Below are 27507 nucleotides of genomic sequence, written 5' to 3'. Positions count from 1 at the left end.
GTTGCCCAGGCTCAATTGCAGTGGCACAATCTCAGCTCACCGCAACCTCCGCCTCCCGGGTTCAAGCAATTCTCCTGCCTCAGCCTCCCAAGTAGTTGGGATTACAGGCATGTGCCACCATGCCCGGCTAATTTTGTATTTTTAGTAGAGATGGGGTTTCTCCGTGTTGGTCAGGCTGGTCTTGACTCCCGACCTCAGGTGATTCGCCTGCCTCAGCCTCCCAAAGTGCTGGGATTACAGGCGTGAGCCACCACACCCGGCCTGTGCATTTTCAGTTAAAAACTTCAGCATGAGGCCAGACATGGTGGCTCACGTCTGTAATCCCAGCACTTTGGGAGTCTGAGGCAGGCAGATCATCTGAAGTCAGGAGTTTGAGACCAGCCTGGCCAGCATGGTGAAACCCCATCTCTACTAATAATACAAAAATTAGCCAAGCGTGGTGTGGTGGGCACCTGTAGTCCCAGCTACTCTGGATGCTGAGGCAGGAGGATCACTTGAACCTGGGAGGTGGAGGTTGCAGTGAGCCTGCATTCCACCTCCAGGCTGACTGCATTCCAGCCTGGGTGACTGAGTGAGACTCCATCTCAAAACAACAACAAAAACTTCAGCATGAAAAACTTATCATAAAATAAAAAGACAAATGACAAACTGGAGAAAATATTTGCATAGTACCCTTGACAAAGAGCTAATTCCGTTAATTTATAAAATGTTTGGCCGACTGTGCCTAGCTCGATATTGCCAAAGTGCTAGATATTGCCAAAGTGCTCTTCAAGATGGTTGAACATTTTCATCAGAAGTGATGCTAGTGTTTGTTTTCCTACGTCCTTACCAACAGAGTCTTTCTTTCTTTCTTTCTTTTTTTAAATAGAGATTAGGGTCTTGCTATGTTGACAAGGCTGTTCTCGAACTCCTGGCCTCAAGTGATCCTCCCAAAGTGCTAGGATTGCAGGCATGAGCCACTGCGCCTGGTCCTAACAGAGTATTTCAATGTTTTATTATTTTTGACAATCAAGTTGAGGTATAGTGATATATATCATTGTTGTGGTGATTTGTATTTCTTTAGTTTTTAGGGAGGTTGAGTTTGTTTATTCATCTATTACATTTTTTTCCTGTAAACCGCCTATTCATATACGCCTTGTCATTTTTATTGTGAATCACAAAACTCCGGTGCTGTAAAGAAACAAGATACGTAAATTTGACTAAAGCCATTTTTATTGTTCCTGGTTGGATTTGTTCAAGCCCTTTATTTTATTTTTTATTTATTTATTTATTTATTTTTGAGATGGAGTCTCACTTTGTCGCCAGGCTGGAGTGCAGTGGCACGATCTCGGCTCACTGCAACCTCCGCCCACCAGGTTCAAGTGATTCTCCTGCCTCAGCCTCCCGAGTATCTGGCATTACAGGAGGCTGCCACCGTGCCCAGCTAATTTTTGTATTTTTAGTAGAGACAGGGTTTCACCATCTTGTCCAGGCTGGTCTTAAACTCCTGACCTCGTGATCCACCCACCTTGGCCTCTCAAAGTGCTGGGATTACAGGTGTGGACTACCACGCCTGACCCCTTTATTTTATTTTAAAAAATATTTTATAATATGTTTTTTGAGATGGAGGGTCTCACCATGTTTCCCAGGCTGGTCTTAAACTCCTTAGCTCAGGCAGTTCTCCTGCCTCAGCCTCCCAAAGTGCTGGAGTTGCAGGCGTGAGCCACCGCCACCAGCTGAGCCTTTAATAAATTAATTAGCTATTTGTCAGTAATATTATGCAAATATTTTCTCTAGTTTGTCATTTTTCTTTGAGTTTTATGATAAGATTTCCATGCTGAAGTTTTTAATCTTCATTTAGTCAAATTTACCTGTTTTGTTTCTTTATGGCACCTCAGTTTTGTGATTCATACTTAAAGGTCTTCCGCGTGTCAAGATGATTAAAGGAAAAAAACACACCCATGTTTTCTATTGCTGTGCTGTGGTTTCATTTTTTTCCCCCTGCATTTAAATATCTGGTGCATCTGGAGTTGATTTGGGTGAAAGAAAAACACGCTTCAGCTATTATTAAGGTTCCCCAGAAGACCTGAAATTTGAGTCCTAAAGCATGTAAAGGATGCCTTCCCCTTTTTTACTTTTACTTGAGAAGGCAGGCTATTATTTTATAACTTCTTATTATGAATTGACTTTATAATGTTAAAAATCACTAATGAATATTAAAGTATTAGATTACTCTAAATTCACTATTAGCATTTTTTAAAATCCCTAATCTATATTTTACACAGTTGGAATCTGTGTATATATTCCAGTTTGTGCCCTGGGCTTGTTTTTTTTGTTGTAAGTGGAAACGAAAGCCTAGGACCTATCCCTACTTCCCTGAAGATCCTATGCCCTGGTTGGTATGTGATCTATACTTGATTAAAACTATTTTTCTTTTTACATAGAGATAGGGTCTCACTATGTTGCCCAGAGGCTGTTCTAGAACTCCTGGGCTTCCTAAGTGTTAGGATTACAGGTGTAAGGCCCCAGGCTCAGGCAAAATTGTTTTTCAAACTGCATGAGTCATGAAATCAGTTTAGTGAGTGATGGCCAGCATTTTAAAAAATGAAATAGAAAAGACTAGAAGCCACTTTTTTGGAGGCATGCGATTATTTAAATATGCATTTCCATGAAGCAGCACATTTCACAGAGCTGAACTTTTGAAAGCTATAGTATCTTCATGCTGAAATGCCAAGCTTCCATGAAGTGCTGAGAATAGCCTAGAAAATTCGTAGTGGACGGGAGGAAGATCATTTCTAAATACTGTGGTTATTTCTGAAGTCCTCTGAAGGTGAGATCTAGAGAAGGTGTTTGGCCTTTGGGAAGCTTCAGAAACCCAGAGAATTGCAGTGAAGAAGCCTGAAGATGCAAGAGTGAGCGAGAAGGGAGGGAGTATGAGAGTAGCCAAGGCAAAAGTTCTAGAGAGGAAAGGTTGAATTTTTAAAGTTAGTTAGGAACAATAGAAGTTTGAAAAGGGAAAGCAGCAAAAAAGAGCAGAAGAGGTTCCTCTTGCCCAGGTTTGCACCTGAGTCCAGCTGGGTTGTCTTCCTCTCTTGCAGAATCCTTCTCTACACCCAAGTTCCACATCAGCCCCACCGGAATGATCATGGAAGGAGCTCAGCTCCACATTAAGTGCACCATTCAAGTGACTCACCTGGCCCAGGAGTTTCCAGAAATCATAATTCAGAAGGACAAGGCGATTGTGGCTCATAGCAGACACAACAACGAGGCTGTGTACTCAGTCATGGCCATGGTGGAGCACAATGGCAACTACACGTGCAAAGTGGAGTCCAGCCGCATATCCAAGGTCAGCAGCATCGTCGTCAACATAACAGGTAGGGCTGCTGCTGCGGGAGGGTGTTAGCATATGGCGGGCTCAAGAGGCCACCATGTTGCAATCCAGCATGGCCAAAGAGAGCTGATACATTTCCTGCCCCTGCTTATCTGAATGAATGTGCTCAGGTGGGGCTTTGGTGCTCATGGGAAGAAGCCACTGCAGAGTGAGTTAACAGTCCACGGTGCTTGTTGAGGGTACAGGCTCCGGCACCAAAACTCAACCCTGCTGCTCACTGCTTCTGTAACCTTGGGTGAGTTATTGAACGTGCTGCAGCTCTGTGAGATGGTGATAATGACAGCACTCACCTTTTAGGACTGCTATAATGATTAATGGGATGACTATACTTTAAGTATGAGCTGAGAGACTTGTACAGAGTAAGACTCTGAACACTGGTTAATGTTTTCATTACTCTGCTATATTTCTCCATCCCCTGTGACAAACACTATGCTAGATCCCAGACATGGGTCCTGTGACAGGGCCACAAATGAGAAAGCATTAGTAAACTCAAAAATAATGATAACATGGCTGGGCTTGGTGGCTCACGTCTGTAATCCCAGGACTTGGGAGGCCAAGGTGGGCAGATCACTTGAGGCCAGGAGTTCAAGACCAGCCTGGCCAATATGGTAAAACTCCATCTCTACTAAAAATACAAAAATTAGCTGGACATGGCAGCATGCCTGTAATCTCACCTACTCAGGAGGCTGAGGCACAAGAATCTCTTGAACCCGGGAGGAGAGGCTGCGGTGAGCTGAGATCGCACTGCTGCACTCCAGCCTGGGCCACAGAGTGAGACTCTGTCTCAAAAAAAAAAAAAGAAAGAAAAGAAATGACAACAATTACCCTTTGTTGAACACTGTATGATGGGTTTATATACATTTTCTTTTCTTTTTTTTTTTCTTTTTTGAGACATAGTCTCACTCTGTTACCCAGGCTGGAGTGCAGTGGCGTGATCTCGGCTCACTGCAACCTCTGCCTCCCAGGTTCAAGTAATTCTCCTGCCTCAGCCTCCCGAGTAGCTGGGATTACGGGTGCTTGCCACCATGCCCTGCTAATTTTTTGTATTTTTAGTAGAGATGGGGTTTCACCATGATGTCCAGGCTGGTCTCAAACTCCTGACCTCAAGTGATCTGCCTGTCTCGGCCTCCCAAAGTGCTGGGATTATAGGCATGAGCCACTGGGCTGGCCCAGTTTTATACATATTTTCATTTCATGCTCATAACAATTCTAGGAGATAGGCATAAGAATGCCCACTTTGTGGACGTGGAAACTGAGACTGTGAGGTTAGTAACTCAACCAAGGATTACAGGGTTACCAAGGGGGTAGAACAAGAGTCACCTTCAGGCCTGTTTGGCTTTCAAATCCATGAACTTGAAAGTTCCCTCAGACTGCTAACCCTCCTTACCTGGCTTTATTTCCCTCTAAAGTACTTAGCACCAAAAATATACTCTACCTTTCTTGTTTATTATGTGTATGCAGCCACTAGAATGCAAGCCACCGAGAACAGGAACATTATTTTGTTCAGTGCTATATCCTTAACACCTAAAACAGTGCCCGGCACACAGTAGGAATTCAATACATATTTGTTGGATGAAGGAATGAGTGTTGGATGACAATGTTTCAGGGGACAGAGACAGTCAGCACTTCTTGGTTGCACGGTGAAGGTGTTCTCGTGTGTCTGCATTCATAACGTTCATTCATTCATTTGTTCACTTATTTACTAAAAGCCTCCTATGTGTCAAGCATTGAGTGTGCAGTGTCAACAACAGTCTCCAGCACCATAGGTAGGCTACCAACTACCCAACTGGTATATTGGCATATACATTGGGTCCTGCTGGTCTATAGTGTGTACTAGCAGTTTAGTTAATTATTGATCATGACTTATATTTTGATGGCTCATGGTATTTTTTTACTGATACAATTTATATTATCTCATTAAAGAAAAGTACCAGTTCAACACATATTGAGCATTTTCTGTAGCTGGGCAACTTACTGGGGATAAAGAGCTACCTAAGACCCGGTTTTACCTATGAAGAATTCATAGACATAAATAGACCGGTCTACAGCATTTTGTGGTAGAAGCCCAGATGGACTGAGACATTCTGTCTCAGACACTTTCCCTGAATAACTTTCTTCAAGAGGCCTTTCCATGATTCCCCAAGACTAGGTTCAGTGTCTTTTGTCTTTTCTTTTTTTTTTTTGAGACGGAGTTTTGCTCTTATTGCCCAGGATGGAGTGAAGTGGCACGATCTCGGCTCACTGCAACCTCTGCCTCCCGGGTTCAAGCGATTCTCCTGCCTCAGCCTCCCGAGTAGCTGGAATTATAGGCACGCAGCACCACACCTAGATAATTTTAGTATTTTTAGTAGAGACGGAGTTTCGCCATGTTGGCCAGGCTCGTCTTGAATTCCTGACCTTGTGGTCCGCCCACCTCGACCTCCCAAAATGCTGGGATTACAGGTGTGAGCCACCGCGCCCTGCCAGTTCAGTGTTTTTTCTATGGGCTCTGTGACAAATAACGCATCTGAATCAACCACTAAATGTAAGCACTTTGAAGTCAGAGACTGTTTCTTATTCACTGCTATCTCTCAGTGCCTAGCAAGGGGCCTGCCACAGAGAAAACCTGCAATAAATACTTGTGGGGTGAAATGAGTAAGTGAACAAATACATGAGTGAATGCGTGAATCATTATTTGCTGCATTACAAGCTGCAAAACTTTTCTTTTGTTTCTTTTTTTTTTTTTTTTGAAACGGAGTTTCACTCCTGTTGCCCAGGCTGGAGTGCAGTGGAGCGATCTCGGCTCACTGCAACCTCTGTCTCCTGGGTTCAAGGGATTCTCCTGCCTCAGCCTCCCGAGTATCCGGGATTACAGGCGCCCACCACCATGCTGGCTAATTTTATATTTTTAGTAGAGATGGGGTTTCACCATGTTGCCCAGGCTGGTCTCAGCTCCTGACCTCGGGTGATCCACCCACCTCTGCCTCCCAAAGTGCTGGGATTACAGGCGTGAGCCACCACACCCGGCCACAAGTTGCAAAAATTTCTAAACCTTGTCATTGAAATAAATTGGATTAACAAGAAAGGAAAACCTGCCATTGGAATCCTAGGCAAAGAATGAACCCTAGCTCCTTACTGGGGTGATCGTTAGGTATATGAGAAGCAAAGGAAAACTTTTTGCTGGAAATTGGAAGTTGGTTCTGCCAACAGCACCTGAGCCAGGGGCCTCTCCAGCAAGGGGCTTTAGGGTGGTGGCCAGACACATCTTGCTCCATTCCTACTCACTGTTTTTCAGAACTATTTTCCAAGCCCGAACTGGAACCTTCCTTCACACGTCTGGACGAAGGTGAAAGACTGAACCTGTCCTGCTCCATCCCAGGAGCACCTCCAGCCAACTTCACCATCCAGAAGGAAGATATGATTGTGTCACAGACTCAAGATTTCACCAAGGTAGCCTCAAAGTTGGACAGTGGGACGTATATCTGCACTGCAGGTATTGACAAAGTGGTCAAGAAAAGCAACACAGTCCAGATAGTCGTATGTGGTGAGTATATCATTGCTGACTCAGAGGACATCCGGGGTTGAATGGGAGAAAGGAAATTTATCTGCAGCTGCCGCCCTGTCCGGTCTGAGCAGACTCAGGCAGGGTAAGAACTAGAGGGAGAGAAGGGTGAAATCAAAAGGCCAAAGAAACAAGGAGGTATTCCTGCTCAGAACACTGATTCACTGATGATGATGTGGCCTCTGACTTGCTAAGATTCTGGCAAGATTCTGCCTCCTGGAGCAAGTACCCACCCAAAAGGTCAGGAAGGAAACACTACTTAGTCAATGTTAAACTTTTTTTTTTTTTTTTTTTGAGACAGAGTCTCACTCTGTCGCCCAGGCTAGAGTGCAGTGGCACGATAGCTCCATGCAACCTCTGCCTTCTAGGTTCGAGTGATCTCCTGCCTCAGCCTCCCAAGTAGCTGGGATTACAGGTGCCCGCCACCATGTCTGCCTAATTTTTGTATTTTTATTTTTATTATTTTTATTTATTTATTTATTTATTTATTTTGAGATGCAGCCTTGCTCTGTCACCCAGGCTGGAGTGCAGTGGCACCGTCTGGGCCCACTGCAAGCTCCGCCTCCTGGGTTCACGCCATTCTCCTGCCTCAGCCTCCCAAGTATCTGGGACTACAGGCGCCCACAACCACGCCTGGCTAATTTTTTTCGTATTTTTAGTAGAGACGGGGTTTCACCATGTTAGCCAGGATAGTCTCGATCTCCTGACCTCGTGATCTGCCTGCCTCGGCCTCCCAAAGTCCTGGGATTACAGGCGTGAGCCACCACACCCGGCCAAGAATATCAAAATTCCATTTTTAAAATCTGTATCCTGGCTAACCCAAAAGGGTAAGACTTCCAGTGGACAGAATGTAGGTATTTGACCACCAGGAGCTGGGCTTCTCAGGCCTGAAAGTGCATGCAAGACCTGGTTAAAATACAGGTTATGATTCAGTATTTTAGGCCCAGATGGGGCCAGGTTCTGCATCTCTAACTAGCATTTTGGTGATGTGGATGCTGTTAGTCTCTGGACCACACTTTGGGTGGCGAGATTCTGGATGATTATAGAACTCCAGTCAAGTTGTCACTGTCACTATATTATTCAGTCATGATCCTTTCATTTAACCTGTGGCTGTTTTATCCAGCTAAGATTTTATTGTAGCTTCAACTGAACCAGGATTTTAGCCTATTTTTAATGCTCTAACCACCTAACTCAAAAGGCAGAAATGCAAGAGACAAATGTGTGTTATTACGTTTTATTTTATTTTTTGTTCTTGGGAGGAGGAAATCTCATTGTATAAGGTTTAAATAACCTAATGCCTAAATAATGACCTAATATAATTCTTATCTGTTAAGAGGCTGAAGCACTAAGAAGACTTTTTTTTCTTTTTTCTTTTTTTTTTTTTGAGATGGAGTTTTGCTCTTGTTGCCCAGGCTGGAGTTCAATGACATGATCTCAGCTCACCGCAACCTCCGCCTCCCGGGTTCAAGTGATTCTCCTGCCTCAGCCTCCCGAGTAGCTAGGATTACAGGCATGTGCCACCATGCCCAGCTAATTTTATATTTTCAGTAGAGACGGGGTTTCTCTACGTTGGTCAGGCTGGTCTTGAAGTCCCGACCTCAGGTGATCCGCCCACCTCGGCCTCCCAAAGTGCTGGGATTACAGGCATGAGCCACCGTGACTGGCTGAGAATAATTTAAAAACATATATATTGGCTGGACCTGGTGGCTCATGCCTGTAATCCCAACACTTTGGGAGGCCAAGGTGGGTGGATCACCTGAGGTCAGGAGTTTGAGACCAGCCTGGCCAACATGGTGAAACCCCCTCTCTACTAAAAATACAAAAGTTAGCCGGGTGTGGTGGCACATGCCTGTAATCCCAGCTACTCGGGAGGCTGAGGCAGGAGAATCCCTTGGACCCAGGAGGTGGAGGTTGCAGTGAGCTGAGATTGCGCCATTGTACTCAAGCCTGGGTGACAGAGCAAGACTCGGTCTCAAAACACACACACACACACACACACACAGACACACACACACACATACACATATATATATATGCTCAGCCAGGTGTGGTGGCTCATACTTATAATCCCAGCACTTTGGGCAGCTGATGTGGGAGGATCACTTGAGCCCAGGAGTTCAAGACCAGCCTGGGCACATAGTGAGACCCTGTCTCTACAAAAAATAAAGGATTAGCCAGGTATGGTGTGCACCTATAGTCCCAGCTACTCAGGAGGCTGAGGTAGGAGGATTGCTTGATTCTGGGAGGTTGTAGTGAGCTGTGATCGCACCACCGCACTCCGGCCTGGGTAATACAGTGAGACCCTGTCTCAAATACACACACACACACACACACACACACACATATACACACACACATTTTGTTGGCTACTTGTACTTTTTCTACGCTTTCTGTGTCTTTACTCAACACAAGAAAAGTATATTATGTGTGCATGTGCGTGTGAGATATGGTAAAATATGAACATGTATTTCTGGTGATGTAATGTTTTCCTTGAATTTCTGTCATTCTCTATTTTGCTTATTGTACTTCTCTTTCCCTTTCCCTTCTCACCACACACACACACACACACACGCACACACACACACAGCCTGTCAGTCTCATAGGTGTCCTATAAATGTAAATAAGGCAGGCAGGCATTTGAAATTACAGCAGGGATAGAAAGCAAAGCTCAGGCTTTGGAGGAGGAACCTCTTGTGCTAGATGCTTTGATTTTACCTTCAGTGCCTTTTGGATTGTTTCTCCCTCTGTTCTAGAAATGCTCTCCCAGCCCAGGATTTCTTACGATGCCCGGTTTGAGGTCATAAAAGGACAGACCATCGAAGTCAGTTGCCAATCGATCAGTGGAACTTCGCCTATTTCTTATCACCTTTTAAAAACAAGTAATGTTTTGGAGAGTAGTACCAAGAACTCAAATGATCCTGCGGTATTCAAAGACAACCCCACTGAAGACGTCGAATACCAGTGTGTTGCGGATAATTGCCATTCCCACGCCGAAATGTTAAGTGAGGTTCTGAGGGTGAAGGTGATAGGTAAGTTGCTGTGCTATGAGAAGAAATCATGTGGGCTTGGGGCATTCGTTCATGCCCAGGGACTGTGGGGACAATAAGAGAAGTAGGGGTCCAGGTGCGGTGGCTCACGCCTGTAATCCCAGCACTTTAGGAGACTAAGGCCGGTGAATCATTGAGTCCAGGAGTTCAAGACCAGCCTGGCCAACATGGTGAAACCCCATCTCTACTAAAAATACAAAAATTAGCTGGGCGTGGTGGCGTGCGCCTGTAATCCCAGCCACTCCGGAGGCTGAGGCAAGAGAATCGCTTGAACCCAGGAAGCAGAGGTTGCACTGAGCCAAGATGCGCCATTACACTGCAGCCTGAGCAACAAGAGTGAAACTCCATCTGAAAAAAAAAAAGAGAGAGAAGTAGTGGGTGCTTATGCAAAGTCCATACACTAGATATGCACCAAAGAAGGACCAAGGCTCAGTAAAGGAGGCTGGAAAATATTTGGGGGCTATTGATGAGGACAATGTAATCTCTTTCCAGAACCTTTCAACGAACTGCTAAAATATGATAAGCATGAAAGTGTCCTGACTGCATGAAGCACTGAAGTTGTGCATATGGGCTCCCTTAGCACTTTCTCCTTTTCAGATACACTGTTCTGAGAATTGTAGATCAGGACTCTGCTGTTGTGACTCCTAGCCAGGCAACCCTGTCTTGTGTGAAATCCGCAGCAGTGAGAGCTACAGGCTGTGGTCTCATGGGAATTACTAACATTTGCCTGAGATTCTCATCATACTCAAGAGAAATATACCATTGTCTTGGGGGTGGACAGTTTCCCTTAAGCCTCTATCTCATGCCTTTCAGAAGACCTCAGGAGTGCCATTGCTTGCGTGTCTTAGATATTTTGCATCCTGTTGTAAAAAGTTTAATAAGGCTTCCTCCTGTTTGTCCTTCTTGTTTAGTAACTGCCTATCTACATGGGCTGCTGGTGGATGTGAATAGGAGAGAGGGATTCCTGCTTCTATTCATGTATAGTCTAATAGTAGCCATACCTTTTCAATTAACATTAACATAGGCCGGGTGAGGTAGCTCACACCTGTAATCCTAGCGCTTTGGGAAGCTGAGGTGGGTGGATCACCTGAGGTCAGGAATTCGAGACCAGCCTGGCCAACACGGTGAAATCCTGTCTCTACTAAAAATACAAAAAATTAGCTGGGTGTGGTGGTGGGCACCTTTAATCCCAGCTACTCGGGAGGCTGAGGCACAAGAATCATTTGAACCTGGGAGGCAGAGGCTACAGTGAGCCAATATCATTCCACTGCACTCTAGCCTGGGCAACAGAGCAAGACTCCATCTCAAAAAAAAAAAAAAATTAACATTAACATAAACTAAGCACCTAATGGTGTGAGGCATACAAAAAAGAAGACATATTCTTTGTTTCAATGCTGTACTAAGAAACACAAGCTCTCCTAATTAAATGATGGAGAAACATCTGAATCATAATACAAATAAGCATAGAAAAAATGTTAGAGGTCATGTTTGGTTGTCACATGAACTATATCCTTACAGTGATGGTGATAGTAACTCAGGGTATGTCAGACGTCATCTAGCTTAAGTGGGTAAACATTGTGAAAAAGCTGGGCTAGGTGCCAGGGCTTCAGAATGAGTGGGCAGAGAAGGCTGAAGATGGCTGAACATCTCCAGCAAACACATGAGCCAAAAGGTTCCATGGGGCACTTCAAAAGACTGTGCGCAGCCAGGTGCGGTGGCTCACGCCTATAATCCCAGCACTTTGGGAGGCCGAGTCGGGTGGATCACTTGAGCCCAGGAGTTTGAGACTAGCTTAGCCAACGTGGCGAAACCCCATCTCTACTAAAAATACAAAAATTAGCCCAGCGTGGTGGTGGGTGCCTGTAGCCCCAGCTACTCAGATGGCTGAGGCGGGAGAATCGCTTGAATCCAGGAGGCAGAGGTTGCAGTGAGCCAAGATTGTGCCACTGCACTCCAGCCGGGTGACAGAGTAAGACTCCATCTCAAAAAAAAAAAAAAAAAAAAAGACTGTGGCCAAATCAGATGGCTGGAAACAAAGGCTGGAGGTTGGGAATGGAGAATCACTGGATATGAGCTGAAAAAGTGGCTGAGCCTAAGTGTGAAAGGTGTCAGGTGCCAGTCTCAGGAGTAGGGAATTGTCCTACATGCAGTGAAAAGCCAGAAGACACCAGAAGACGGAAGGAAGAACAGGATGCAAATGAGTTCTCGGAACGATCCACCTGGTGGCTGGGTCAGGGAGCAGGCATGGGGACTTCAGACCTCATGGTACGTTAGAGGCTAATGCAGAAGCCCATGTGAAGCTGTTGGTTTAAACTGGGTCAATATCAGTGGCTTACATTTACTGACCATGTGTCCAGCCCTGTGTGAAGTACTGTAGTAAATTGCTCCAATGGAAACTCACAATAACCACAGAAGACCAGTAACAGCGTTGTCGTTGTTTTATCATGATGCAGCTGAGGCTTAGGGCAGATAGCTGGTGGGTGGTGGGACTGGGATTTGAGCCCACTGGTGTCCCAGACCTGGAGCTTGGCTTCTTCCATTGTCTTACCACAGCCTGCACTCACAGCAGAGTGACTCATAAGTCACAATACCATCTGCTGACCATCTGCTCTCACACTAGAAGGAAAGTCTACTTGGGAAGACAATTTAGGATCCGAATTTTGGTAGTTGAGGATGGAGCTAGGAAAAGCGGATACAGGAGGTAGCCAAGTTCTGCTTGGACCTGCAGGGAGTGAGGCTGGCTGGGCTTCCAGGTGGAAATGCCCAGGTGAAAAGGGAGACTTGGAGTTCAGGAAAGTAACCTGAACTGGAGCCATAGGTTTAGGTGTCAGTGGCTCAGAGACAGAAGCTCAGCGTGTAGGTGAAATCACCCAGGAGGAGAATGGGGATGGAAAACTGAGGATTGAATTTTGCAAAATGTTCATACTTCTGGGCAAAACAAAGAATAACCAGTGAATAAGAAAGGGGTGCCAGGTAAGAAAGGAAGAGAATCAGAGTCATGAGGAAGCCCAGAAGCGCAGAAAAAGCTGAGTTCCACAGTAAGATCTGGGCAACAGTGAAGTGTGGAGAGCCCAAGGTTGGGAGCCTGGAGGAAGAGCATCCACCACTGAATTTAATCAGGGACTCAGGGACGTTGGTTGGGGAATCAAGTGACCTTCCCAGTTTCTTCAAAACTTGAGATAGAGTGCAGTGTCACAAGATTGTGACTACACAAGAGTGCAGTCAGATTTCAGGAGTAACAAGAAAGTGGGAGATAAGGGTGTCAAAGCATAAAGGAAAAAGGAGAAAAAATGGCCTATAGCTAGAGAAGGCAGTGGGTCAAGATTGTTTGTGGCCTGGCATGGTGGTTTATGCCTGTAATCCCAGCATTTTTGAAGGCCGAGGTGGGCAAATCACTTGAGGTCAGGAATTCAAGACCATCCTGGCCAACAGGGCAAAACCCCATCTCTAAAACAACAACAACAACAACAACAACAAAAATCCAAAAAGTTAGCTGGGCCTGGTGGACACACCTGTCATTCCAGCTACTCGGGAGGCTGAGGCAGATTTGCTTGAACTCAGGAGGCAGAGGTTGCAGTAAGCCGAGATTATACCACTGCACTCCAGCCTGGGTGACAAGAGCGGGACTCTGTCTCAGAGAAAAAAAAAAAAGTTGAGCAGTGGCTGTCTCATGTTCCTCTTCCTCTGCCCTTTTTGCTCAGTGTGAATCTTTTTCCTGCTTTTCAGCCCCGGTGGATGAGGTCCAGATTTCTATCCTGTCAAGTAAGGTGGTGGAGTCTGGAGAGGACATTGTGCTGCAATGCGCGGTGAATGAAGGATCTGGTCCCATCACCTATAAGTTTTACAGAGAAAAGGAGGGCAAACCCTTCTATCAAATGACCTCAAATGCCACCCAAGCATTTTGGACCAAGCCGAAGGCTAGCAAGGAACAGGAGGGAGAGTATTACTGCACAGCCTTCAACAGAGCCAACCACGCTTCCAGTGTCCCCAGAAGCAAAATACTGACAGTCAGAGGTGAGTCAGGGTCTCCACAGCAAGCTGTGCTGTGGGCTCCCAAGGGCAAGACCAGAAAACACACCCCGTGTAAGAGGGAGTTGGGAGGAGTTTAGCTCATGTGACTGAAGGCTAGGAGACTAATGTCCTCCAGGCTCTTGGTTGCAAGTGACAGAAACCCACTCAAATTAAGTAAAAAAGAGGAATTGATTATTATAAGGAATTGGGAGAATGTCACATTGTTCCAATTACAGATTCTTGGCAGACTCACCATTGAGTCATCTTGGGTCAAACACCCACCCACAGACCACCTGTGGCCAAGGGGATTGAGTCACGCAGAACAGACATGATTGGGGAGCCCACTTATGTGGGTGGGGGTGGTTTCCTGGAGAGGAAGAGGGCTGAACACACATGCCAAAAAGGAGTTTACTCCACTTGAGCCCTGGAGTTGGAGACCAGCCTGGGCAACATGGTGAAACCCTGTCTCTACAAAAAGTACAAAAATAGGCTGGGTGCAGTGGCTCATACCTGTAATCCCAGCTACTCGGGAGGCTGAGACATGAGAATCACTTAAACCCAAGAGGTAGAGGTTGCAGTAAGCAGAGATTGCCCCACTGCACTCCAGCCTGGGTGACAGAGCAAGACTCTGCCTCAAAAATCAAACCAACAAAAAATAGCTGAGTGTGGTGGTGTGCTCCTGTAGTCCCAGCTACTCGGGAGGCTGAAGTGGGAGGGTTGCTCAAGCCCAGGAAGTTGAGGCTGCTGTGAGCTGTGATCAGCCTCTAGCATGGGTGACAGAGTGAGACCCTGTTTCAAAAAAGAAAAAAAAAGAGTCTACCCCAGCAAAGCTTGTTTGTTCCCTCCTTGAGGACCACAACTGACCTCTATTTGTAGCAGAAACAATAATTTCTGCACCAGCTCTGAGTGCAGAACCCCTCAGAGGTAGATGGATGCTAAGGCAAGCTGCCAGTTATAAGAGCTGTGAGAATCAGTCCGACTTTTGTTGCTTAAGCCTGATATTATTTCTTCCTGGCAGAGGAAGAGCCTATATACAAAAAAAAAATTTTGTTTTGTTTTGTTTTCAGTTGTTCTTGCCCCATGGAAGAAAGGACTTATTGCAGTGGTTGTCATCGGAGTGATCATTGCTCTCTTGATCATTGGGGCCAAATGTTATTTTCTGAGGAAAGCCAAGGGTGAGCATAGTTCTTTCCTTCCATACTGACTGGTCGTCCTTGCCAGGAAACCAGCCAGGGATGCATGGTGCTTTTCTGACCCCTGGATTCAGCTAGGCAAAAATGAAAGCTATTACTTTCCTCATTGGGCAAACCAGAAAAGATAAATTTGAGGGGAAATTGCATCTTTGTGTGGTTAGAAGAAGCCATTTCTGTAGAATTGTCCACACCTAGTCCGTAATGCGTGTAGAGTGGGGTGCAAGCGTCTTGGAGACACACATACACGTGCATAACACCCACATGTTGCACACACACATTGAATGCTTTGTAATTAACCTGGCGGTTGTGCTGTGACTTCTACCCTATGCTTGGGGTTAGCTAAGTAAGCCCGGCTGAGCAGCCAGACCACCCGCTGATTTCCAGGAATCAGAGTCAGCTGTCCAAGACTCAAGGAAAAGGGCAGAGCATCAGCAAATCCTGCAAAAATTTTTTTGTGGGATAAGGTAGGTTCTTTTGGAGCCTCTGGTGCTGCTGCCCAGGATGGGAGGGGCAGATGGGGAGGGGCCCTGGTTTTTGTCAGGAAAGCTGCCACCCATCAAGGAAGATAGAGCACACCCTGGCTTTGATCTCAGGCCAGCTTCGAGTTACAAGCGCAGGGATTGATTTGGCCTTTACTTTTTGTAATTATCTGGAATCAAAGAGAGTAGTCAGGCACGGTGGCTCACACCTGTAATTCCAGCACTTTGGGAGGCCAAGGCAGGTGGATCACTTGAGGTCAGGAGTTCAAGACTAGCCGGGACAACATGGTGAAACCCCCATCTCTACTAAAAATACAAAAAATTGGCCAGACGTGGTGATGGGTGCCTGTAATTGCAGCTACTCGGGAGGCTGAGGCAGGAGAATCACTTGAACCTGGGAGGCAGAGTTTGCAGTGAGCCCAGATCACACCACTGCACTCCAGCCTGGGCAACAGAGCAAGACTCTGTCTCAAAAAAAAAAAAAAAAAAAAAAAGAGAGAGACAGAGAGAGGAAGAGAGCTGCCTGCTTATCTGGCTAATCTGGTTCCTGTATCATTGTCCCTTTTTCCATCATATTTCACTAACAAAAATCACTTCTGGCTAAAATAGTCAAGATATCATGTTTCTGGGGAAATATCTTGGTATAAGACCAAGAGAATACCTCTTTTCTGTCTTTTGTGAAAGAGTGAATATATTTGGCTTCCTTTTCTCTCTTTTTCTGGGTATTCAGTCTTCTGGGAAGTCAAATGTAGCTGAAAAGAGTGTTCCTTCACAGCTTACTAGGAGTAAAACAAAGAGAAAAGAAAAGTGTTTTCTATCTATTAGGTTAGTGCAAAAGTCATTGGCGTTTTGGCCATTATAATAGTATGGATGTGGGTACCGTATACTGACTTTGGTTTTTCTTTTTCTGTTTTAAAGCCAAGCAGACGCCAGTGGAAATGTCCAGGTGAGTGTATTTGTAAGAAGGGGGCGGCTGCTCTGTGAGCACGGTGGACATTCTGTGGAAGGAGATTCTGGTCATTAGGAAGTTTTCAGTGACTCTTGGCAAACTCAGAAAAATATAGGCCTTCCTTGGGTGTGAGTTGTGTGTGTGAGTTGTGTGTGTGTGTGTGTGTATCTCAGTGGAAGAGTGCCAATTGTCCTTTCATGGGAAGGAATGGCTTTTATTCTGAGATCATGTCCTTCCTACATGATTATTTGTGAAATCCCCTTTTCCTTATGAAATTATAATGGTAGTAGATAAAATTTTTTAAATTTGGCAAAATAGAGTTGGCCTTTAAAAAATAGTTTTACTACCTTTACTGTTCTTGAAATCCCAAATCCAAAAGTATAGAAATGATTGCTGTGTTCCAGAGAGAAACAGTAGCGCAGGATAAGGAATTCAGGGACTTGGTAGTAGCCTGTGAAGGACTCCCGGTATTCATGTGCGCTTTGCTCCTGATGTTTATTTTAATAGGAAAAAGTTTTACCACCGCCAAGCATGGTGGCTCGCGCCTGTAATCCCAGCACTTTGGGAGGCCGAGGCAGGCAGATCACCTGAGATCAGGAGTTCAAGACCAGCCTAGCCAGAAAAACCCCATCTCTACTAAAAATACAAAAATTAGCCAGGCATGGTGGTGCATGCCTGTAATCCCAGCTACTCGGGAGGCTGAGGCACGAGAATCGCTTGAATCCAGGAGGTGGAGGCTGCAGTGACCCGAGATTGCACTGCTGCACTCCAGCCTGGGTGACAGAGCAAGACTCTGTCTAAAAAAAAAAAAAAAAAAAGTCTTTTCACATAATCCTTGGAGCTGCCAAAAAATATTAGTTTTCCAAATGAGAGAGTAAAGTTTTCCTTACCTTGGAAAACTCTTCCTGGTTTTTCTCATGATCTTCCCTTGATTACTTTGGTGGTTGGGGTTAGAACAATAACAACAACAAATATATCTATATATTGTTTTCCTTTTTTATATTTCATTTTAAGGCCAGCAGTACCACTTCTGAACTCCAACAATGAGAAAATGTCAGATCCCAGTATGGAAGCTAACAGTCATTACGGTAAAGTCATGGTCTCCTGCCATTGCTAATTTTCCCCAACTTGCTACATACTTCCTTAGCCCTCTCAGAAGCAGAATATGTAAGTGGTGGGATTATGGTTGGAAGAGAAACCCTGGCTTCAACAGGGTACTTCATCTCATCAGCCACTGGGCTGTGTAATATACAGAAACATAAAAGGAAAGGTAACACATTTTATTCTAACTTTGCCTCCTTCCAAACTCTCTGTAGAAGAAAGATGGAGAATAATCATAATGCATTCAAAGACTTTGAACATTGCTCCAGCGTAAAATTATAATTCTCCATTTTCAAGACAGAGACCAGATATCGAATGAAAACATTGGTAAAACATCTTCTCAGGTGGAATTATTACAAGCACAAGACAGTTTTACTTCAAATTTGCCACAAAGGGAAAGCAATTTCAATATTCTTTCAGTAGAGGCATAAAAAAAGTGTTCCAGTTAAGAAATATCTATTCATAAGGTTCATCAGTAGCTTCAGGGTCAGCTCAGCTGAATGAGTAGCCAGTCCTAGGAGTTCTTAATCCCAGGTTAGTAAGAAAATTGCTCAAGCATTTCAGCAGGGATGCTACTTACTTCCCAGAGGGGGCTATAATTACATCACAAAAAGTCCTATCCCAGACCAAATTTGGAACACTCTTCCTCTTTTCTTTCTTTCTTTCTTTTTTTTTTGGACAGGGTCTTCCCAGGCTGGAGTACAGTGGTGCAATCTCAGCTCACTGCAGCCTCTACCTCCCAGGCTCAGGTGATCCTCCCATCTCAGCCTCCTGAGTAGCTGGGATCACAGGCATGTGCCACCATGCCCAGCTAATTTTTATTTTTTGTAGAGATGGCACTCTACCAATGCTGGTTTCAGACTCCTGGGCTTAAGAAATCCTTCTGCCTTGGCCTCCCAAAGTGCTGGGATTACAGGTGTGAGCCCCTGAGCCCAGCCACTTTTCTTGCTTTATCAGCAGGTTTGGTCATAGAATGCTCATGTTCTTTTCCAATTCTATAAGTGTCTCACAAAATAAGAAATTTTTAGGATATACTTTTTACAGACACATATTTTGCTTGAGAAATATGTTTTAAGAATTGAGTAATTCATATAGTACTGAATCATAAACTTTAAAAAAGGCAAATAAAATATTTGTAGTAATAAAAGTAATGTGTCAGTAAATAGAAAAGAGCAAATATATTGTTTAAGAAACTATATTCTAGGCTGGCGCGGTGGCTCACGCCTGTAATCTCAACACTTTGGGAGGCCGAGGCGGGTGGATCACTTGAGGTCAGCAGTTCAAAACCACCCTGGCCAACATGGTGTAACCCTGTTTCTACTAAAAATACAAAAAACTAGCTGGGCATGGTGGTACATGCTTATAATCCCAGCTACTCAGCAGGCTGAGGCAGGAGAATCCCTTGAACCTGGGAGGTGGAGGTTGCAGTGACCTGAGATCGCAACATTGCATTCCAGCCTGAGCAACAAGAGCGAAACTCCATCTCAAAAAAGAAAGAAAGAAAGAAACTATATTCAGGACAGTCATGGTAGTTCATGCCTATAATCCCAGCTCTTTGGGAGGCTGAGGTGGGAGGATCACTTGAGGCCAGGAGTTGGAGACCAGCCTGTGCAACAAAGCGAGACTAGGAGAATCGCTGGAATCTGGGAGGAGGAGGCTGCAGTGAGCCGGAATTTCACCACTGCACTCCAGCCTGGGTGACAGAGCAAGACATTGTCTCAAAAAAAAAAAGAAAGAAAAAAGAAAAAGACTACACAGCAAGTCAAATGGAGCCCACAGGAGGACCAACGAGGGGACCCAGGACCCAGAGACAATGCTGGTTGTCACTACACTGAATAAATCAGGCTTGACTTTGTTAGGGGTACTGAATTTTTAAAAGGTTTTAGAAAACTAGAATTTCCCTTATCACTCACCCTAATTGTTATTTTTCAACTAGGTCACAATGACGATGTCGGAAACCATGCAATGAAACCAATAAATGATAATAAAGGTAATTATCTAATTACATGTTTTTATTAGAACCAACTTTTACGTTTAAAAAAAAAAGACTCATAGGAAAAGAAAACTAAAACTTGAGGGACTGTGGATAATTTCCCACCTCTCTTAATGACCCTGTACCCAGCCAAAGTGTCAATGAAGGTGGCTAGTTGCTTTCACCAGAGATGCTATATAGTGTCCTCAGTGGGAAAGTCACCTAAATCAAAGTAGGGAAAAACTGGGTTATACCCAAAAAACAACTTCCTGACTCATAATGGGCTACTGGGTAAGGCAGCGGAACCTCTTTTTTCTTGAATATCGAGGTGGTGATTTTTAAAGACAATGGACAATAAATTGCTGTCTTCTGCCTGAAGCACTGAGGGATTGGACTAAATCATTTTTCAAAATTCCTTTTGCTCTGGGCTGCTGCCATGGGAGCTAAGGCTCCTAACAAAGAGAAAGGATTCTGTTGAGATCTATTCCTTTCTTTCTTTTTTTTGTTTTTTTCTTGAGACAAGAGTCTCGCTCTGTCACCCAGGCTAGAGTGCAGTGGTGCAATCGCTGCAACCTCCACCTCCTGGGTTCAAGTGATTCTCCTGCCTCAGCCTCCCAAGTAACTGGGACTACAGGCGCCCACCACCATGCCTGGCTAATTTTTGTATTTTTAGTAGAGACAGGGTTTCACTGTGTTGGCCAGGCTGGTTTCAAACTCCTGACCTCGTTGTCTGCCCACCTCGGCCTCCCAAAATGCTGGAATTACAGGTGTGAGCCACTGCTCCCGGCTTTTTTTTTTTTTTTTTTTTTTGATACAGAGTCTTACTCTGTTGCCCAAGCTGGAGTACAGTGGCGCAATCTTGGCTCACTGCAGCCTCCGCCTCCTGGGTTCAAGCCATTCTCGTGCCTCAGCCTCCCAAGTAGCTGGGATTACAGGTGCGTGCCACCATGCCCAGCTAATTTTTGTATTTTTAGTATTGATGGATTTTCACCATGTTGGCCAGGCTGATCTTGAACTCCTGACCTCAGGTGATCTGCCCGCCTCAGCCTCCCGAAGTGCTGGGATTACAGGCATGAGCCACCACACCCAGCCTGAAATGTATCTTTGACTGCAGAATCATTGTTTTAGTAGCCGATGAGAATCCCTATTCTTTAGGACTTTAAAAACAAAACAATAATGTTATTTTTGACTTGAAGACAAACTACTTTTCTAGCTTTCACCTTAGTACCCTGAGCGATTTCATTTACATGTATGCCTCATACTCTCCAAGTATTTTTAGGCTAGTGACCCCTGTTTCCCATTTCCCAAAATCCTCTCAGTCTTGGAGGTAGTAGCTTTGTTTGCCTGTGGCTTTGGAGAAGGCTTCCAGCATCTTGAGTGAGACTGAACTGGGAGAACTGCTGGGGCTGATACTGGGCTGTTTTCTGTTTCTACTGACCTGTTCCAAGTCCCCCCACTGTAGAAACAGGGACCTAGGCCAGAGGGTCCCTCCACATCCTGGTAACAAAGGAGTCAGGGAGGAAACCATGGGCCTCGAGGCTCTGTATCTGCCTCCTGGACCAGTGTGGGGTTTGTACTCCCTTCCTCATCCTGAATGGAATTAAGCCTGTGTCTGGCTGCCCCCTCAAAATACAGAATACGTTAATAACGTGAATGAAAATCTAGCCAGGCGCAGTGGCTTATGCCTGTAATCCCAGCACTTTGGGAGGCTGAGGTGGGCGGATCACTTGAGGTCAGGAGTGCAAAACCAGCCTGGCCGATATGGTGAAACCCTGTCTCTACTAAAAATACAAAAATTAACCCTGTCTCTACTAAAAATACAAAAATTAGCCAGGCATGGTGGTGCACACCTGTAATCCCAGCTACTCAGGAGGCTGAGGCAGGAGAATCACTTGAACCCGGGAGGTGGAGGTTGCAGTTAGCTGAGATCGCACCACTGCACTCCAGCCTGGGCGACAGAGTGAGACTCTGTCTCAAAAAAAAAAAAAAGAAAGTCTCTACTTCTATGATCTGAGGTGCCCACAAGAGATTCCACCTAAACAACAAGCTGCTGTGGTTTCTTTGAGCAGAGCCTCTGAACTCAGATGTGCAGTACACGGAAGTTCAAGTGTCCTCAGCTGAGTCTCACAAAGGTAAGTGCCACTCGAGTGAGTCCCCAGGCATTGCCTTTGGCTTGGGTGTAAACCCCAGGGGTGGGGTGGGGGGGGGGGGGTTGCCGTGTTCAGTGAGAAGAGTCTGTGCACCCTCAGTCACTCCAAAGGAAGTGATTAGCAGACCTACCGGCCTGCTAAGACTGGAAGGAACAAAGGCCCTGGCCCTGGCCCTGTCTCTGAGCTGTAAAATTTCAATAATTTAAAAGAAAAAAAGAAAAGGCCAGGCACGGTGGCTCACACCTGTAATCCTAGCACTTTGGGAGGCCAAGGCGGGTGGATCACCTGAGGTCAGGAGTTCGAGACCAGCCTGACCAACATGGTAAAACCCTGTCTCTACTAAAAATACAAAAATTAGCCAGCTCTGGTGGCGTACACCTGTAATCCCAGCTACTTAGGAGGCTGAGGCAGGAGAATCGCTTGAACCCGGAAGGCAGAGGTGGCAGTGAGCTGAGATTGCGCCACTGCATTCCAGCCTGGGTGACAGAGTGAGACTCCATCTCAAAAAATATATATATATAAAATATATAAAAATACATATATAATATATAATATATATGTTTTCTTTGTGTATATATAATATATATTTTTATAATATATTTTATATATTTTTATTTTTTATTTTATATATTTTATATATATTTTTATATTTATATTATTTATATATTTTTTATTTTATATATATATATTTTTTCTTTGTTGAGACAGAGTCTCACTCTGTGCCCAGGGTGGAGTGCAGTTGCACCATCTCGGCTCACTGCAACCTCTGCCTCCGGGTTAAAGCGATTCTCCTGCCTCAGCTTCCTGAGTAGCTGGGATTACAGGCACCTGCCACCACAGCCAGCTAATTTATTTTATTTTATTTTTTTATTTTTAGTAGAGATGGGATTTCACCATGTTGGCCAGTGTGAACTCGAACTTCTGACTTCAAATGATCCACCCGCCTCAGCCTCCCAAAGTGCTAGGATTACAGGCGTGAGCCACCACACTTGGCCTCAATAATTTAAAAAATTAATTAAAGAAAAATAGAGACAGGGTTTCGCCATGTTGTCCTGGCTGGTCTCAAATTCCTGGGCTCAAGCAATCTGCCCACTTTTGTCTCCCAAAGTGCTGGGATTATAGGCGAAGCCAATTTTTGATAATTATTAGTTATGATACTACTAATAATAGGTAAGATTTATTGAGCACTTACTAAGTGCCAGGGAATTAGGAAGTACTGAGCAATTTGTCCCTTCCAGAGGTAGACCCCTTGCCCAAACCCAGTGTGTTCCTGAAATTGTTTGTGCAGACTGAATGTGTGTAAATCAAATGCATGTTTCAAGATATCGAGTGCTTTGCCATTTAGAGGGACACTTAGGTAAAGGCTTTTGAAAGCACAAGATCCTTGTCCGTGTGAGCAGTGGCACTGATTTTACACCTTGGGTTTTGTTTTTGTGTATGTGGTTCTCTCAAGGGCAGGCTGGCCTGGAAGTCCCTGTCTCTGGTTCTGTGCTGGGGAAATGGATGCAGAGTGGGCTGCTTCATAGCAAATGCTAGAATATCAATCTCGTTTGTTTTGGGTACCGTAAAAAACATGCATCTCCTGGCCAGGCACGGTGGCTCACACTTGTAAACCTAGTACTTTGGGAGGCCAAGGCAGGCGGATCACTTGAGGCCAGGAGTTCGAGACCAGCCTGGCCAACATGGTGAAACCCTGTCTCTACTAAAAATACAAAAATTAGCTGGGTGTGGTGGCGCATGCCTGTAATCCAACCTACTGGGGAGGCTGAGGCAGGAGAATTGCTTGAACCCGGGAGGCAGAGGTTGCAGTGAGCCAGGATCAAGCCACTGCTCTCCAGCCTGGGTGGCAGAGCAAGACTCCGTCTAAAAAAAAATTAAAAATGCATCTCCTAACCCTCCTCCTCCTTTGCTAACCCAGATTGGGCAGTACACACCCCGGGGGTCACTGCACACTCCTGCACGCTCAAAGGAAACAGTGGCTCCTGCACGCTCAAAGGAAGCAGTCTCAGAACCTTCCTGCCCAGCTGGGAAGCTCCCTGGGATCATTGCCATCTGTCTCCCTTCCTCTGAGGCTAACCCCAGGCTGCATCTACCTAGCCAGGCAGGCCTGGGGTAGTTTTCCTGACTGTGCAGGCTGAATGCGTGCAGTTTTTCAGGCCATGCCAGCCACTAGCCAGACCACATGGCAATGGGGTCCTGAAATCACCCCTTGCTCCATGATCTTGGAGGAGTCTTGGACTTCTCCTTGTCTTCTTTTTTTGAGCTTGGGCTGAGTGTCAGCAGGTGTATGCACAGAACTTTCCCTACAGGGCTGCCCCGTAGAGCCGCTGGGCTGTGTGCTGCACCACTGGGGCACATTCCCATAACCTACCAACAGAATGGCCCCCGGGGGTTGTGTACTGCCCAATCTGCACAACTCACTTCCAAGTGTAGACTGGACCTGAGAAGGGTGGGGAACGCGGCAGGCCTGAAGCTCTCTTCCTCGTTTTTTCTTTTCTTTTTTTTTTTTTTTTTATGACAGTCTTGCTCTTGTCACCCAGGCTGGAGTGCAATGGCACAGTTTCGGCACACTGTTTCCTCCGCTTCCCGGGTTCAAGCTATTCTCCTGCCTCAGCCTCCCGAGTAGCTGGGGTTACAGGCACCTACCACCATCCCCGGCTAATTTTTGTATTTTTAGTAGAGACAGGGTTTCACCATGTTGGCCAGGCTGGTCTCGAACTCCTGACCTCAGGTGATCCACCTGCCTTGACCTCCCAAAGTGCTGGGATTATAGGCATGAACCACCCAGGCCTGGCCTCTTCCTCTTTATTTCATTGTAAAGTGATTGACTTGTTGAGATAACAAATTGTGATTAAGGCCCTATGCAGGCAGCACAAGCACATACAGACCCTCCCTTGTGGAGGGAATGCCTGGGAGGCAGCCAGGAACACACTGCAGCAAAGCCCTGCTAACCTTCAGGGATCACTTAACCTTCAGTGATCTGCCCACCTCAGCCTCCCAAAGTGCTGGGATTACAAGCATGAGCCACTGCGCCCAGCCCTGGTTTTCTTTTTCTTGCTCAAAGGTGGGGAAGGGTTGAAGGGACAAGAAGGAGGTATTGTAATCCCAGCACTTTGGGAGGCAGAAGCGAGAGGATCACCTGAGCCCAGGCATTCAAGACCAGCCTGGGCAACAAAGCAAGAACTCATTTCTACAAAAAATTTAAAAATAAGGAGGTATCGAGACCCTCCAGGATTGGGTGAAGCAGAGGCGGTCAGCATATGCCCTCCTTGCCAAGCTGTGCAGCTGCAGGGATGCCATCACCTAACTGGTCCCTCTTTTCCCATTTGCACAAACGCTGTGTGGGCTGCAGAGGTCCAGGTAGATCCGTAGGGAGGGTCACTTGGGGGCAATGGAGAGCTTTTTGGGAATTCAATTTGAGTTTTCTAGACCCATCATCCTCCTCCTTGGCAGCTAAGGAGCAGTGTGGGAAGTCAGACCTGAGCCTCAGGTGTTCCCTCTCTCCTTCCTGTGGGTGGAGAACCAGGTATTACCAGGTAAGAAAAGGGGCTTTGTGGGTACAAGGCCAGTGGTGAGTACATTTGACCTGGTCTTGACCAAGCCAGTTCCCTGCTCTCAAGACTTCCTCCTCCTGTGGAGGAGGGGATGGGAACCACATCCAGCTCTGACTCTAGTGGCAGCCGACCAAGTGGTCACTTGGGGTGGAGGAGGGAAAGGAAGGAACTCAGTAAATCCTGGTTTGCTGCATGTTTGCTCTGAGACTAATTGCTGGGAAAACCCCATGACGTTGAAGCCATCTCCTTCTCTGTTAACACAGAGAAAAACAGAAGCCAAAATAAAGCCCCATCCGGAAACATCCCTGACAGCAGAGACAAACAGCCTGCCAGCCTGGTTTACTCATTAGTGGGCAGCTGCTGCCGTGGAGTGGGTGGGGAGGGGAGGTAGTGATGAGCTGCAACTCTGCCTGCCCACCCGTCACTTAGCTGGGCAGATTCGGGGGCAGCTGCAACTCTAGCAGCTCCACCAAAAAGCAGAAGCCCCCAGGCCCAAACACCAAGCCCTCTCCCTCCATTTATTCTCCACCTGCCCCAGCCCCCACTGTGGGCCTGGGTCGGAGGGTGAGCTGGCCATGACCACCCCACCATGTGCCTGGTACCTGGTGTTTGATAGCATTTGTTGCAGTGTCTGCATTGTTTGTGCACCTGTCTGCCTCGCAGCCTGGAGCTCCTGAAAGCTGGGACCAGGCCCCCATCACCTTTCCTCTTCCACAGTGCGGGGTTCACACTAGGTGTCTAGGATTCTGCTGAGTGAGTGATTTGGCCAGGCCTGACATCAAGCAGAGGGTGTCTTGGGGATGTGGAGGACCCCCAGTAGGGATGGGGATTCCTGCAGCTTCCCTTGAGGCCCCCACATCTGGTGCCACAGAAAGAGAGTGAGGGATGTGTGGGCATCTCTGCTGTCCCAGCAGTGGGGTGCCCTGGTAGCTCAGCCACTCTACTGAGTTCCAAATCCTGTTTGGTGCCCTGGAGAAGTCAGTGTAAGGCCCTAGTCACCCCAAATGCCCCAAGTTCAACTGTAGGGATCTGACCCACCCCCAGGCTTTCTCCTCACAAATGGTTCCTGACGCAGGAACCACCACCATTACTGTCGCTTCAAACTTGGGCAGGTGCCCCCAGGCAGCTGAGCAAGCCTAGGAATGGAACGTGTCCAAGACCCCAGCTGTCACCCCATAGGAGGTCGGGGTCTGCCAGGGAGACGGACTTGGGAGCAAGTCACGTCAGTGTGTGGTGGACAAATGTCACCAACATGCTGTGGAGCTCAGGGGGCCCTGTAACTTCCCAGGGCACAGAGAGAGGGTGAGTGTGGGTGTGTTGGTACATGTGTGAAGCTCCACCAGGGTCGTGGGGAAATGGGGCAAGGAGAAAGGGCAGTGCTGGCTGTGGAGGAGTGTGTGTGGGGCCAGGAAGTGAGAGTGGGGTGTCCCTGGAGCATGGTGAGACAAGGGCATCTCAGTGCAGGTAGAGTCCAGGGTCACACCCCAGCCATCCACTCCGAGGAGGGAAATGCACTGACCGTGGCACAGGAAGCCTCTTACCCTATCTGGCGCTTCCTTCCCCATCTGTAAAAGGAGAACAGTGGCCCACACGACATCAGGCTCTTTTCTACAGTGAGGCTTCCTGGGCCTCTGTGCAGGTGACAGGAGCTGGGAAGTGGCCAGGTTCCATCCTGTTTCCTCAGGGTTGGTGGGTATGTATCTGTGTGCACACCCAGCTTGCATGTTTGTACATGCAGTGTTTATGTACATGCTGTATGTGTGTATACAATGTGTGTAGACACACCCTACACACTGTACGAGGGTATACATAGCATGTATACACATTGTGTGCATGGGTGTGCGTGTGTATATGCTGTGTGTGTATTTTTGTGTACACATCCTGTGCCCATACCCCAGTGTAAGGTAAACAGATGGCAGGAAGGGCGCCCTTAAGTCTCCTCCAGGTATACGCCACACCCTGGGTCAGTCATCATGCTGCCATATTGAGAGGGTCTAGCCCAGAGGCTCTCAGCCCTGTCTGCATATTAGAGCCCCTGAGGAGATCCTAAAAAACCAGCACCAGGGACCCCCCCAGACCAATCCAACCAGAAGCTGCAGTGAGGCCCAGGAGCCAGCAGTGAAAACAGCCAGCCCAGCTG

General features: G+C 46.3%; 1 protein-coding gene across 5 annotated transcripts in view; it reads left to right on the top strand.

Annotated features, from left to right (window-relative positions):
- PECAM1 (platelet and endothelial cell adhesion molecule 1) overlaps nt 1-27507 on the top strand; it is a 93049-nt gene that overhangs the window by 45432 nt on the left and 20110 nt on the right. For all 5 annotated transcript variants that reach the window (XM_063656301.1, XM_054459019.2, XM_063656302.1 and 2 more), the window contains 9 exons: nt 3078-3353; nt 6645-6893; nt 9665-9940; nt 13685-13972; nt 15037-15144; nt 16560-16587; nt 17605-17678; nt 19628-19681; nt 21733-21795. In XM_063656301.1, the coding sequence (XP_063512371.1) occupies nt 3078-3353; nt 6645-6893; nt 9665-9940; nt 13685-13972; nt 15037-15144; nt 16560-16587; nt 17605-17678; nt 19628-19681; nt 21733-21795 (1416 nt within the window). The remainder of the gene's footprint in view (nt 1-3077; nt 3354-6644; nt 6894-9664; nt 9941-13684; nt 13973-15036; nt 15145-16559; nt 16588-17604; nt 17679-19627; nt 19682-21732; nt 21796-27507) is intronic.

The sequence above is a fragment of the Pongo pygmaeus genome, chromosome 19 (genome assembly GCF_028885625.2).
Source record: "Pongo pygmaeus isolate AG05252 chromosome 19, NHGRI_mPonPyg2-v2.0_pri, whole genome shotgun sequence".
In the NCBI taxonomy this organism is placed as follows: Eukaryota; Metazoa; Chordata; class Mammalia; order Primates; family Hominidae; genus Pongo; species Pongo pygmaeus.
The sequence above is the reverse complement of the archived record's forward strand: the minus strand, read 5'-3'. Positions and strand labels throughout refer to the sequence as shown.